The sequence below is a fragment of the Lynx rufus genome, unplaced genomic scaffold (genome assembly GCF_022079265.1).
Source record: "Lynx rufus isolate CCGP_SWC_20201006 ecotype Redwood Valley unplaced genomic scaffold, mLynRuf1.p SCAF_3, whole genome shotgun sequence".
Lineage (NCBI taxonomy): Eukaryota > Metazoa > Chordata > Mammalia > Carnivora > Felidae > Lynx > Lynx rufus.
The window spans coordinates 200145370-200160691 of record NW_025814845.1 but is presented as its reverse complement, the minus strand read 5'-3'; the positions used below and the strand labels follow the sequence as shown (position 1 = coordinate 200160691).

At 44.7% G+C, this 15322-nt stretch overlaps 1 protein-coding gene across 1 annotated transcript in view; it reads right to left on the bottom strand.

The window, feature by feature from the left end:
- The window catches only part of CSMD1 (CUB and Sushi multiple domains 1), a 1672960-nt gene that overhangs the window by 67398 nt on the left and 1590240 nt on the right, over positions 1 to 15322 (bottom strand). Inside the window, exons 53-54 of the mRNA XM_047092364.1 lie at positions 12648 to 12842; positions 7674 to 7847 (exon numbers count right to left, since the gene is read on the bottom strand). Coding sequence (XP_046948320.1) covers positions 7674 to 7847; positions 12648 to 12842 — 369 coding nt within the window. The remainder of the gene's footprint in view (positions 1 to 7673; positions 7848 to 12647; positions 12843 to 15322) is intronic.

Sequence of the window (15322 nt, the reverse complement as noted above, 5' to 3'; positions counted from 1 at the left end):
TTACTTAGAGTGAAGCTTTCCATGAATTGCATTATTTTCATATGTGTTTTGTCTGTCACTGAAATTGGTGACATTCCGAATCGGTTGTCAAATATTTACTCTCGCTCTTTCAGCTGGCGTTATTACGCCTCTACTCAAGATGTGGATAGAAGTCTTGGGGTAGACTTCTTGGAGAAGTCGAGAATGAGGGAGAGAACTACACAACTGGAAATCTGCTTTCCAGTCGCATCAACCCAATCATCGATGTCGCTGTGGAAAGCCCCTTCAGCAGTCATTAAAAGACAACATAGCGCTCCTATACCTTCTTGACTGTGAGAGTCGTAACAGAAAACCTTGATCTACGTCTTGCCAAATTCGGAAGCACCATTTCTAAAGAGTATTTCTAAACACCCACCTAAAAGCAAGGTCAGACAAAGATGAACCCAGACTTGCACGTTATTTTGTGAAACTATACGCGTTCTTCATAAGCATGCGTCACCACAGATCTTGCAAACAACAGAGTTGACCAAGAGCTCTGTGGACCATCAAATTAACAGATCCGCCGTTCCTGCCAGCTTGCTTCTTTCCTTTCCGTGTGAAAAATCACACTACACGTGCCTTTTAATAACGTGCCACTGGCAGGGGGACTGTCAGTGACTTGGACACCTCCTCCAGGGTCCCCCCAGCCACTCCACTCAAACTCTCAAGTTCTCCTGGACAGACTCCTTTTCTCTCCTGGGGTCCTGGTTTCTGATACAAAAGCGGGTTCTAACCTTTGCATTCCAGAGCGATTCATGACACAGAAGACAGAATGAAGAGGAAGCTGAGCCCTTCTGCTTTACTTGGGCCATCCGCTATTTCAATACCAACCGCAATGAGTGAATTTGGTTCTTATTTAAACCTGTATTCTACAGGGTCCTTACACTTTCATGGTCCTGAATCTTTTCACTGCACCCCGCTCGTGGTGAATCTATCCTTCACAGCATGACCTTCACCTGTATTTTAATTCCCTTAGTACATTGTAGGGTTATTGTTTTGTTTGCAAACTGAGTTTCTTGTAGAACATCTCATGTAACTGTCTCCATTTCTTTGGGTAATTTTCCACTTTTCTCTTCATTGGGGTGATCCGTTTCTCAAAGTCAGAATTCTGGGGGTTGTTTTGTCTTGTTTAAAAAGGGATGTCTCCTTTAAAGTTGATTCCATGGGGTTTTATCCATTATTTGCCTTGATTTCTTAAAAAGACTCTCACTGACTGCCTCCATTGTCATTATAAGTCATTTCCCCTTCATCACTGTCCAGTTTACCCTCATAGGGTCCAGGAGAACCTGAGAGTCCCCCAAGGTCATTCAGCTGGGTAAAAATCCAGATTTTCTGGAGATCCAAAGCATTGCAATGGACAAAGAAACAATTCAGAGGGCAAGAAATGGAGGGAAAATACTGGCAAGACTGGTAAGCAAGAGGTCTGGGAGCAGCGCAACATGAAGGATGAGATTAGCCACATGCGACGACGAAGGCACCAACCTTCTTTTGAGGGCACGCCTGGGGTGAGCAGCGATTTTACCCCCAGGATCAACCAACCGATTCCACTTTACTGGTCAGAATTAGCACAATGCACGTAGTGCACTCTTTTATTACATCTTCCTTTGAGAAATACAATTATTGGCAAGATAACACAATATCTGCTCGGATACGTTAGTTACATACCCTAATGTTAAGAAGTCTGTGTTCTCCGGTCAAACTGCCTAGGTTTCCATTCTGTTTGTGATACTATTGATTTTACAACGTTGGGCAGATTCCTCACTGTTGTAAGTCATTTCTTAGCTATGAACGGTAGCCGTGAGCACCTCCTGCGCATTCTAACGAAGTCAATATAATTGAAAATTGTCTTGTACATTTTTCACTGTCAATAAATAATATCATTCAAATCACTGTACACAAGTCAGGCATCCGGGTGACTTTGAGGTTATGGTGGTATCTGTTATCTACTTTATCAAATCTTTGTGCCAGATTTAGGACTGGATCCTCTGTTCCCTTTATCTGTCTGGCCTGTTGAGCATTTTCTCTAGCGCTGACTTTACCTCTGTTCTGCTGTCTGTTTCCCCCACCCCCACCCCGGCCTCGGCCATATCTCCTTGGGTCCCACAGACATATGTTCTTACTGGTTTATACTAGGTTATCTAGACATAAGTGATCTATTATTGAGGACAAGAGATAACCTTTCATTGTCACACTCCATGCACACGCATACCTCATTTTATCGTGCTTTGCAAATACTGTATTTTTATCAAGTGAAGGTTTTTGACCACCTTGCACTGAGCAGGCATATTGGTGCCATTTTTCTAACAGTGTCTGCTCACTTTGTGTCTCTGTGTCTTGGTAATTCTGGTAATGTTTTGGTAATTCTTACAACATTTCAAACCTGATTATATTTGATTATATTTGTGATGGTGCTGTGTGATCAGTGATCTTTGCTGGTACTATTGTAACGGGGTTTGGGGCACCCCAAACCACGTGCATATGAGACCGTGAACTTGACTGATGCATGTCATGTGTGTTCTGACTGCTGCATCTGCCTCCTCCGGCTGTCCTATTCCCTGAGACACAACAGTATTCAAATTAGGTTAATTAATAACCCCGTGATGACCTCTGAGTTTTCAAGTGAAAGAGCCACACATATCTCACTTTAAATCAAAATCCAGAAATGAATAAGCTTAGTGAGAAAGGCATGTTGAAAGCCTTGGGCCAAAGGTTAGGCCTCTTGCCCCAAACAGCTGGCCCAGTTGTAAATGCAAAAGAAAAGCCCTTGAAGAAAATTAAAAATGCTACTCCAGTGAGCGTACGAATAATAATAAACTGAAATAGCCTTATTGCTGACAAGGAGGAAGTCTGAGCGGTCTAGACAGATCACACCGGCCCCAGCATTCCCTTAAGCCAAAGCCTAATCGGGGCAAGGCCCGAACTCTCCGTAACGCTACGAAGGTTGAGAGAGGGGAGGCAGCTGCAGAAGAAAAGTTCAAGGCCAGCAGAGGTTTGTCGGTGAGGATTGAGGAAAGAAGCCGTCTCTGTAGCATAAAAGCTCAAGGTGAAGCAGCAAGTGCTGAGGCAGAAGCTGCGGCAGGTTCCCCAGAAGATCTAGCGGAGATCATTCGTGACGGCGGCTACACCAAACAACAGATTTTCAGAGTCGGTGAAACAGCCTTCTGTTAGGACAAGATGCTACAGAGCTTTCCCCGCCAGAGAGAAGTCGATGCCTGGCTTCAGAGCTTCAAAGGAGGACTGACGCTGTTGTCAGGGGCTAACGCGGCCGGTGCCTTACGTGCAAGCCGATGCCCACGTACGATTCTGAAAATCTGCGGGCCCTTCAGAATTGGGCTACATCGACTCTGCCTGTGCTCTAGGACGAGAACAACACAGCCGATGGCAACACGTCTGTTTCCAACATGATTTACTGAGTATTGCGAACCCACTGTTGAGAGCTTATTGCTCAGAGGAAAAAAGATCCCTTTCAAACCACTGCTGCTCACTGACAGCGCACCTGGTCACCCAAGAGCTCTGATGGGGGCGCACGAGGAGACGAATGCGGTTTTCACGCCCGTTAACACAGCATCCATTCCGCAGCCCGTGGATCAAGGAATCATTTCAACTTCCACATCTTACTACTGAAGAAATGCATTTCACGAGGCTATAGATGCCATAGATGGTGATTCCTCTCATGGATCTGGGCAAAGTAACCTGAAGACCTTCCAGATCGGACTCACCACCCTAGATGCCATTAAGAACATGCGTGACTCAGGGGAAGAGGCCAAAATATCAGCATAAATAGGAGTTTGGAACAAGTGGACTCCAACCCTCATGGATGACGCTGAGGGAGTCAAGACTTCATGGAGGAAGCAGAGGCAAGATGTGGCGGAAGGAGCCAGAGAACGAGAGTCAGTCACAAGTGGACGAGGGGCCGCGTCTCACGATCAAACTCGAACAGATGAGGAGACGCTTCATGGGGACAAGCAAAGGAAGGGGTTTCCTGAGATGGAATCTAGTCCTGGGGCAGATGCTGTGATGGTCACCGAAATGACGACAAAGGACTGAGAACACGACATAAACCGAGTTGAGAAAGCCGCGGCAGGGTTTGAGACGGTGGCTCCAAAGCCGGAAGAAGTCCCACTGCGGGCAAAATGCTATCAAACTGCATCACATGCTGCAGAGAAGTTGTTCATAAAAGGAAGAGCCGGTCTGTGTGGGAAACTTCCACGCTGCCTCATCTTAGGGAACAGCCACAGCCACCCCGACCTTCAGCTGACCCCATCCTGATCAGTCAGCAACCATCACAACTGAGGCAAGACTCTCCACCAGCAAAAAGGTTGTGAGCAGCTGAAAGCTCGGACTGTGTAGCAATTTTTAGCAATGAAGTACTTTTAAATTGAGGCGTGTACACTTGACCCTCGAACAACGCAGGTTTGAACTGTGTGGGTACACATACACGTGGATTTTTTTCAGCAAATGCAGCACTGTAAATGTATTTCCTGTCCTTATGGTTTTCTTAATAAATTTTCTCTGGGCTTATTTATTTAGTTTGAGACACAGGGGAGGCACAGAGAAAGGAGAGAGAGAATCCCCAGCAGGCTCCACGCTTAGTGCGGAGCCCCACACTGTGGGGCCTGATCTCACAACCATGAGACCTTGACATGAGCTGAAATTAAGAGTTGGATGGAGGGGCGCCTGGGTGGCTCAGTCGGTTAAGCGTCCGACTTCAGCTCAGGTCACGATCCCGCGGTCCGCGAGTTCGAGCCCCGCGTCGGGCTCTGGGCTGACGGCTCGGAGCCTGGAGCCTGCTTCCGATTCTGTGTCTCCCTCTCTCTGCCCCTCCCCCGTTCATGCTCTGTCTCTCTCTGTCTCAAAAATAAATAAAAAACATTAAAAAAAGAAAAGAGTTGGATGGAGCTAGGGGCACCTGGGTGGCTCAGTCGGGTGAGCGTCCAACTTCGGCTCAGGTCATGATCTCATGGTTCAGGAGTTTGAGCCCCGCGTCGGGCGCTGTGCTGACAGCTCAGAGCCTGGAGCCTGCTTCGGATTCCGTGTCTCCCTCTCTCTCCGCCCCTCCCCTACTCGTGCTGTCTCTCTCTCTCTCTCTCTCTCTCTCTCTCTCTCTCAAATATAAATAAAAATATAAAAAAAAAAAGAGTTGGATGGAGCTTAACTGACTGAGCCATCCGGGTGTCCCTTAAGGACATTTTATTTTCTCTAGCTTACTTGATTGTAAGCATACAGTATATATTACACATAACATACAAAATATGTGTTCATTTATACGTTATCGGTAAGGCTTTTGGTCAGCGATAAGGTATCAGAGGTTCAGTTTTTAGGGGCTCAAAAGTTGTATGTAGATTTTTGACAGGAGGGAGGAGTCAGAGCCCCTAACTGCCGTGTAGTTCAAGGGTCAACTGTACATCATTGTTGTTCCACGTAGTACTATCGCAAACTTACCGGACTACAGTATAGCGTAAATATAGCTTTTATGTGCATGGGGAAAACAAAAACACACTTGACTTACTGTACTGTAATATTTGCTTTATTGTGTTGGTCTAGAACCAAATCCACAGTTATCTCGGAGGTGTGCCTGTATCACGAATTACACTTTCAAGTCGCAGTGGTAGTTGTGCAACTGCATTCGCTGACTTTTGAAATATTTATACTAAGTGTATTACCCATCCTTTACTCGTTGTGTTATAAATATATGTGGCAATGTGTCCTATCTAATATTTTTCTAGTTTTTTTCTTTCATATTCTCGGCCTCTTCCAATTTTATCATTCCTTATATTTTACATTTAGGTCCTACTACGCTAATGTGTTATATATTCTTTTCCAGACAGTTTTATTCCTCTTTATTTTCAGTTTCCATTCCTTCAGAACACTCCCTCTTCCAAAAGCTTCTAAGACATATTGTATCGTACCTAAGCCATACTTTGCGGCACACTGGCCCAGACAACTATACAACACACTGTTCGACCTTTCGACTTCGAAGTCCTTATCTGCGGTCAAGAAGAACACCAGAGAAAAAGTGAAGGTTTCTTTGGAATCAACAAGACCCCAGCAGACCCCAGGATGTCAGCTATAGAAATTGTGCCACTCAAACTCCCTGAGGCCACAGTAACCATCTCACCTCATGAGGCTTTTGTAACCAGTAGGTCACTAGTCAAATGTAAATTGTCACTGCTTTCCATTATCGCAATTAGAGCAGACGAGTACGTTTCTTAGACCACCTGGTTGCCTTCCTAGCACCAAGTGTCTGTCACTCAAGGTAACAGAGAAGAGCTACCCCGAAGGAGGGCCGCCTTACGCAGAGTGGTACTCAATGACCAGACATTTTATAATGACACGTAGGAAGGCACAGAAAATCTCAGAGGCACCAGTGACTATCAACACAAAATCCCACACACATTCCAAGGAAGTTTCACAGTCTACTGACAACCATACCGACCACACTCAGCAACAATATATGTATTTACACACACAGGGTATGCTGGCAGCTTCCATATAGGTATGACAGTAACTTAAAGAAAGCAGGTGTCAGGGGCACCTGGGTGGCTCAGTTGGTTGAGCGCCTGACTCTTCATTTCAGCTCAGGTCATGATCTCACGGTCATGAGATCCAGCCCCGCATAGGGCTCTGGGCTGAGCATGCGGCCTGCTTCAGATTCTCTCTCTTTCCCTCTGCCCCTCACCCCTGCTCGCTCTCTCTCTCTCTCTCTCTCTCATGAAAAAAAAAAAAAAAAAAGAAGGAAAGCAGGTGTCCTTTCATGGATAAGAGTGAGAAAGAAACTCCTTTCGTTGGTTGATTTTCTCTGGAATTATTATTTAGATTCATTTTCTCTCTCTCTCTCTTTTCCCCCAAATTCTCCTGAGCATTTCTTCAAATTATCTCAAGTAAAAAGACCAGATTTTTACTATTCAAAATTTACTGGTCCTGGCTTCATTCCTGAAGTGATTTCCAGCCCATGGAGAGTCAGAGGCTTAAACTTTCCAGCTTCTATAGCTTTTGAGCGATTACAAAATTATTGAGGTCCCACAAAGAGGTCAAAAGGACAAAAGGCAGTTAACATATTTTAAAGATTACTTGGAGACCTACAGGAGCATGGTAAGTCCGTGCTTTAAGCTGCCAATTCAACAATTTCTTATGTTTATTCACTAGACTTTTTTCAACGAAAAAGATTTTCAACTCAATTTTTTTAAATCATCATGCAGAAAATTTTAATCTTTAAGCGAAGGAAGAACACGTGACTGCGCACACACTCTTCTCGAAATAATTCATTGAACTTATGCTGATTGATCCTAGTCACTTCCACTTACTGACACAATGCAAAATTTCTTTTAAAGATAAAGCATGTCATATTTTTGAGTATCATTTTTGTGTGTCCTAAACTGATGGCATAAAGTTGCGATGACACCCTCAGCACTGTAGAAAATAGTTTCTAAGTCACTCAAGGCAATATGCGACTTTCATTTATTGGCCAGATTAAAAAAATAATCCCCTTCGATACTTAAAGAAGTTGCTGTGTGAAGTGTAGCCCTAAGACCACAGGTAGGATTTAGTTTCTCTGTTGGAACATTTATAGCAAGAGGTGTTACACCTTGCCCAACCACAGTCTATTTTTCAGGCTTAGCTAAATTAAAGAAATACCAGATGATAGATTGATTTACCCAGACAGCGAGTTTCGGAGCCACTCCAGAGTCCATTTGCTAAGCATTCTCTGACGTGAGACCCCACCAGGGTGTAGCCCGTGTTGCACGTAAATATAGCTGTGGCCCCATAAACTGTGAGCGTGCCAATCTTGTTACCGTTTGGCGGAAAGGAGAGGCTTCCACATGAGATCACTGGAAGGCAAACAAAAAGCAAACGTTACTTCAAGTCTGCGGGTTATTCTCTTGCTTAAGCATGACAAAATCCTCAGCCTTAATTTTTATCAGGGACGGGGATGTCTGGTTAGGGTCAGACAGGTCAACCATCTAGGAGGCTTAATTTTCCTCCTCTTACGCCCTTGGAATGGAAACGTGCGCGCTTAGAGCGGATTCCAAAACCGTGCGGTGGACGGACACAGCCACGGGGGCAGACCAGTCAAGCGCGCGGGCCGCCCGCCCGCCCTTCCGTGTGCATCGGCCACGAGAGCCACGCGGCAGCCACCGGACACCTGTTGCGGAACAGGAGCGGTCGTGCCCGGGGCCGTCAGCCGTACTTAGTGACGCGTGATGAAAACAGGACGCCCGTGTCAACGGGAGGCCTGGCTCCCCATTCCCTCCATGTACTTGTGTGACTTGTTGGGACCGTGGAGTCATCAAGGGTGACTGTTCCCAGAGGCTTACGTGTGGTTTTGCATGGGTCACGACCAAGGGTCTGAAGACTCTTCTGAGGGCACCAAGGTCTTGCTGAGTTACTCTGCGTAAAGGGGTTAGGGCCCAGGCCGCGGGTAGCTGATTGTTACGGAGTTCTTATCGATAGCGAGCTGATCGGAGGCAGCAAATGAAGCGAAGAAGAACACAGACCCTGGCTCCAGGCTACTCAGCTTTGGTCCTCACTTTGCCGGTTACGGGGAGGCCGGTTTCCTCCAAGACTCCGGGGTCCTCCTTAGTTCCTCTCTTACGCGTTCCTACCAACACCTGCCCGCAGAGCCGCGCGCTGGCTCTAACGAGAGGGCGCGTGCAAGTGCCAAAGCGACGCTTGGTACTGGATCAGGGCTCGGTCAGGGCTAACTGACGTGGAGCTGACCTGGGGACCTATTTCGTGGGCTGAATCCGTGTGAACGCCTCAACTGACGATTCAAGGGACGACAATGTTTACGGCTGTGCCACGTAGACCAGGGTTTTGAATGGAGCTGATCTTACTCTGAGGGGTCCCCACTGTGGTTCCATTTCAAACAGACAGACGGACACAGGCAGCTGGTGTGTGTCCTGGGGAGGATGTCTCAGCAGGAATTCGGACAGGGGAGGTCGTGATGGGAACGTTATTGTTGTTGAAGTTCCAGCTTCTGGGACAGCTCAACTCGGAGGGCTGTGTCTCATGTGCAGCGACACTGCTAACATGTGCCCGGGGCCGAATGTCAACGGATTCCCGCAGAAGTTCATTTTTTTTTTTTTTTTTTACAATTTATCATGAACTTTCCACTAAGCCCTTCCCAAACACACTGCGAGCATTGCCTTGAGTTAGGATATTTAAAGATCTGCGCGCAGCCACTCAGCATAATTAGACCGTGTCCTGAAACGTCAGAAACACGCTAGCGGCTGTGAGGTCCCCTGGGGCCTGAACGCACCCTCGGTGGACAGCGAGCCCGCTCTATGGCCGCTGCTCCTTCACCTCCGGGGAAATGTCCCTGCGCCCATGGCGTCTGGGGCTTGTCCTCCGTCAGGCTCACCAGCCTGTAGGGAGGACTAAGGGAGCACGTCCGCGGCTTGTCCGCAGCGAGGCGATGGGGGCTCAGCCGGCAGGGGACCCACATGGCGATGGTGACAGCGACACTCACTTGGGGAAGCTGCCCTGACACACACACGCACACACGCCACACCCCCCCCCCCACACACACCACACTCACAACACACATATACACATACGCTTTGTCAAACATCCAAGTAGAGCCTCGTTTCCATGTTGTTTTCTCCTCCCAGGTATTTGTGCGGTCCACACCGCCTCCCCTCACTGTGACCAGGGATCACAAGCCATGGGTGTCTCTCCCCCCAGGGCAGCGTCCTTCCTCTTGCCTTCAGTTCTACAATTATGTGCATATTGAAATCCTCAACTTAGAAAAAAAGTCACCTTGTGACATGGTGTTTCTAGACCTGTAAGGCCATCTCTCCTGTCAGAAATACGGATAGTGTTAGTGAGTGTGGCAAATAAATATAAGGTCAAGAGTAGGGACTTTCCGGTACGTTCTACCTGGAAAAGTCCTCCTGAATGTGCAGATGAACATGAACACAAACAGATGACGTGACATGACTGTGGATGGTTCGGGGCGGTTTATCGTGAAGATAGCGTCACAGGACAGGTGACTGTTAAGTATGTGAAGCATGCTGTGTAGACCACAGTCTGGAATTGCTTTAGTAGGCCCCGAGGAATGACGCCAAGATGCCTGGTTATAAGTCAAAGGAAGGCCTTGCTCAAAGTGAAAATATTCAAACATGACTCAGCTGCCCCTGGGGTCATGACCGCCCTGAGTTATTTAAGTTATTTTAACTTAAAAAAATGTACCAGTAGAGATAAAAATTAATCAAAAATATCCATATCAAGTCTCTTTGGGGGAAGAAAAACAACATTTTCAGTTTGGTCACAAAAGTAATAGTTAGCTTGGTCAGCTTTTCCTACCACTGATCATATGAACAACATAATGCGTACCCTTGGGCATAGATGCTAGATGCTGGTCTCTAACACCCTTTTCCACCAAAAGTTTCCAGAGCTCCTTGGAGAATGGCTGATTCCTTGTTTAGTTAAGAAAAACTCAGGATGAGCATAAAATATCCTGTCTTACTGAGAAAACAGGGACAACTTGAAAGACATCATAAGGAGAAGATGAAGAAACCAGGGAGAAGGGACTCACTCTGGCCACACTGGAATGACGAAAACTACAAATAACGATTAAAAAAAAAAACAGCAATCAGTGATTTCACTGGAACCCACTGATTCTGGAAAAAGCCACAGGTCCATGATATTTGAGATAGATAAATATCAAAGTGTGATGTGATACAACAACCCATACCAATGAATGGCTGACAATTTCCAAAATACATTTGTATGCCAAGTTGGCTGGAGAGATCTCCAGATATATGGATTTCTGGCTGTTGTTCCTGGACCAAACTTAGTATTGGGATCACCAGACTGAGGTATGTTAAAGCCAGAATGACAGACTTTCTAGAATTTCAGAAGAATGGAGGCAAATACACAATTTATGGATGGTAGAAACCCAACTTTGCTTTCTTCCCCCCAAAGAAGTAGAAACCTCCTGCTAAGGAGTTTGGTTCAATAATCAGGCTGGCCCTGCCCTCGGTTTTTGTAAACATTCTTCTAAACACGAGTCTCCCTGTGTCAGTTCTTCTGGAATGGAGATTTGGGACTTTAGTGTAACGTGTTGTGGCATAGCAAATACCCACCTAACACTAACACCAACCTCCCCAGGCACACCAGGCAACGAGAAAGCCCAGCAAAAACCAGACTGGACGGTTGCATCCGCAGAAGCCCCGCGTGAACTCCCCACTTCCAAGAAGTTTACGTGCGCCTACTTTTAAGACTCTGATTCGGGATCGAAACTGACGGAATGTTGCCTAGAAAGTCTGAGAGAGGCAAAAGGTAGAGGCTCCCCAGTCCTTTAGCCTCCACTCTCCTCGCTGAGCTTAGTGACTGAGTCTCTGAATCACACCATGGAGCTTTGCAGTGGGTGCCGGTAAGGGAGACCCGCGTGGATGTGGGAAGGAGGGGATTCCCTAATTCGGACCAAGAGGAACAAGGAGGAAATTCAGTATGAATGAAGTCAAACCAGGACACTTGTGACAAAGGCAAGGGAACCGTTAATGATTACTCTGGAAAACAGGCTTCAGGCAGGGTTGTCTGGGGACCTGGTGGTGTCATGCACTCGGACTATGGAGGAGGTCCTCAAGTTCACTGACCCTCCCTAACTTACCTTCGTGCTCCTGCCTGAGCGCTTGATACATGTTTACTTACCGTTGGCTCTATTCAAAGTTGAATTAGGATGGCTATGTCAAAGACAACAAAGCATTCTTTTGTCATTTTGCTTATTTTATTCTGGTTTCTTCTTATTAAGCTGTGTGCTTGATAAATTTGACACTGGTCTGACTACTTGTTTCTGTGCATGATAATTTCCTCTGAACAACCCACTAAAGAGTATGTGTTAAATATATCTGAGTCAAATAGTGCTCTGAACAATACTAATATTGTTTTATTTTTCTATTTATTCATATTTGTTATAAAACCCACTCAAAGGCTTAATTGCTTATCTTGTACCTATGAGAATAATAATCTCCCTTTTCAAGACAGTCATTATTTGAGAACACAATATCTTCAGCATAAATAATATTTCCCAAGATCCTAATTAGAGGGTTTGAATAGTCAGTGCATGGAAGGAGTTATCTTTTGAAACATAGGCCTGGATTTGTTTTTGAGTTGATCTGAAATATCGGAGTATTCGAATATTTTAAAATGTATACAATGCAATCATTAATAAATAGAACATTTAATATTTAACCCAGCCATCATACATTTTAAGTATGCCACATAAAAATCCATATTCATCATTATAATGATGAGAAACGCCATTTGGTTACATTATTATTTTTTTTTTAATTTTTTTTTCAATGTTTATTTATTTTTGGGACAGAGAGAGACAGAGCATGAACGGGGGAGGGGCAGAGAGAGAGGGAGACACAGAATGGGAAACAGGCTCCAGGCTCCGAGCCATCAGCCCAGAGCCTGACGCGGGGCTCGAACTCACGGACCGCGAGATCGTGACCTGGCTGAAGTCGGATGCTAACCGACTGTGCCACCCAGGCGCCCCAATGGTTACATTATTAATCCATAGGGGCAATCACTTACAGTGGGGGGGGGGTTAAAAGGTGGCGGTCAGTGACGTCACTAATTCAGAATGGCTACCTGACCTGGGAAGTGCACTGGTCACTCACCTCGACATCTGGGTCTCTCGTCGCCTAGGCTCCACGTTCCATTAGCTTGGCACTGTGCCAGCCTCTGGCCCTCCAGGTAATAGCCAGGACTGCAGCTCAGCACGACCTGAGCTCCATACTCGTTCAGTGACCCCGAAACCAGTCTCCAGGTGACGTGCTCCGGGAGCTGAGCTTCGATGCCAGGACAAATCACCGCTGGAAATGAAACATACTTATTAACATCACCATTGTTTTCACGACAGATCAGATCACGTTTGCTTTTAATGGTAAGACCCTTGTCTCTGAACTTGATCTTGCAAAACAGAAGCCGCTGGCCTATTATTTCAGGTGCTCTTCTCTACTACCCACATAGTCACAGGAGGATGATCATGCATGGAAAATGCATTCGGCGGCCTCATTGCAGGTGCATTGGCGATTGTGCAGTGACGCTGTGATAGAAACGGATGAATCACCCACAAGAAGTTGCACGGTTCACTTGGATGGAAAATCTTCATCAGGTAAATGAGCACATGCGTAGAAGAATCTTACATATCGTTTGTCTCAATTTCCTCTGAGAATCTTGGAATAGAATTGAGACATTGACAACGAGCTTGGGCACAAACGATCAGAAAATCGTATGCCCCTATTCCCTTCCTCTCTATGAAACACACCTACATAAGATATTCTGTATGTTACTGGACTTACAGGCACACAGCATCTATCTGCAGACTGCATTAATACTGTCAGGACAAATGTTTAATAGATCTTAAAAGAGACCATCTTTTCATGCTCTTAGGAGAAGGCCTAGAATTACAGTAACTACTGAATACAGAGCAGGAGCTACAAATGTAATAACAGTGATAATAGTGGTAATGGTGTCGCCTGCGCCATTTTCTTGGGGTGGACTTCAAGCAATCTGCAAATATGCTGAAAATGTATGCAAAATTTAATATATGTGAGTATATATATATATATATATATATATATATGTGTGTGTGTGTGTGTGCGCACACACACACACATATTATATATATATATATATATATATATACTAAAGTAAAATAATATATGAAATGAATTTTACAAAGTTGGCACTCCATTTCTCCATATAGGAACATCCAAGGCAGTCGACCACCTTCAGAACTGAGCTGATTAATTTATTGAGCCTGGAAGGCTTAGCTGGAGAAATCAGAGCTTTTTCAGAATGATATTAATAAATAATTCTACTTATTTAAAAGTAAATTAGAAATCAAATTCTATATAGGTTTATCATAGTTCAATCGGAATATCCAAATGTTACAAAAATCTCACTGAATCTTCTATCCGTAATTTACCAGTACTAAGTGCGAATAAAGTGAAAAAAAAATGGACTTTTCAGTATTGTTACAATAATATCAATGATGAATAAAATGTGAAAAGGATTTGCTAATTTGAAAGTAGTCCTTAGGTCTGTTTCTCTTAACTATTTTTTTTTTAATTTTTTTTCAACGTTTATTTATTTTTGGGACAGAGAGAGACAGAGCATGAACGGGGGAGGGGCAGAGAGAGAGGGAGACACAGAATCGGAAACAGGCTCCAGGCTCTGAGCCATCAGCCCAGAGCCTGACGCGGGGCTCGAACTCACGGACCGCGAGATCGTGACCTGGCTGAAGTCGGACGCTTAACCGACTGCGCCACCCAGGCGCCCCTCTCTTAACTATTTTTAAAGGAAATGATTGTCCAAAATTTGTATGGATTCAAAATGGATATTCAAAATGGATTAAAATCCTAAGAGCGAGTCCTAAAACCATAAAAATCCTAGAAGAAAGCAAAGGCAATAATTTCTTTGATATTGGCCATGGAAAGACTTTTCTAGATGTGTCTCCTTTGGCAAGAGAAGTAAAAGCAACAGTAAACTATTGGGACTACACCAAAATCAAAAAGCTTCCATACAGCAAAAAAAACCAACAACAAAGCAAAAAGGTAATATACTGAATGGGAGAAGATATTTGTAAATGATATATACATTAAGGTGTTAATACCCAAAATATATAAAGAACTTATACAACTCAACCCCAAGAAAACAAATAACCCAATTAAAAAATGGGCAGATGACCTGAATAGTCATAGTCACTTTTCCAAAGAAAATTACAGATGGCCAATAGACACATGAAAAGATGCTCAACATCATTAACCATTGGGGGAATGCAAATGAGAACCCTGTGAGAATGGCTAAATTAAAACACACACACACACACACACACACACACACACACACACACACACAAGAAACAAGTGTTGGCGAGGGTGTGGAGAAAAATAAATACTCATCACTGTTGGTGGGAATGCAAACTGGTACAACTACTCTGGAAAACATTAGGGAGATTCCTCAAAAAATTAAAAATAGAATTACCATAGTATCCAAGAATTACACTAATGGGAATTTACCCAAAGAAAATAGAAACAATAATTTGAAAAGATACATGCACCCCTATGTTTATTGCAGCCTTACATACAACAGACAATAATATGGAAGCAGCCCAAGTGTCCGATGACAGACGAATGGATCAAGATGTGGTGTGCACACACGTGCACGTGCACACACACACACACACACAGAGGAATGTTACTCAACCATAAAAAAGAATGAAATCTTGCCTTTTGCAACAACATGGGTGGACTTAGAATAATGCTAAGTGAAATAGGTTCATCAGAGA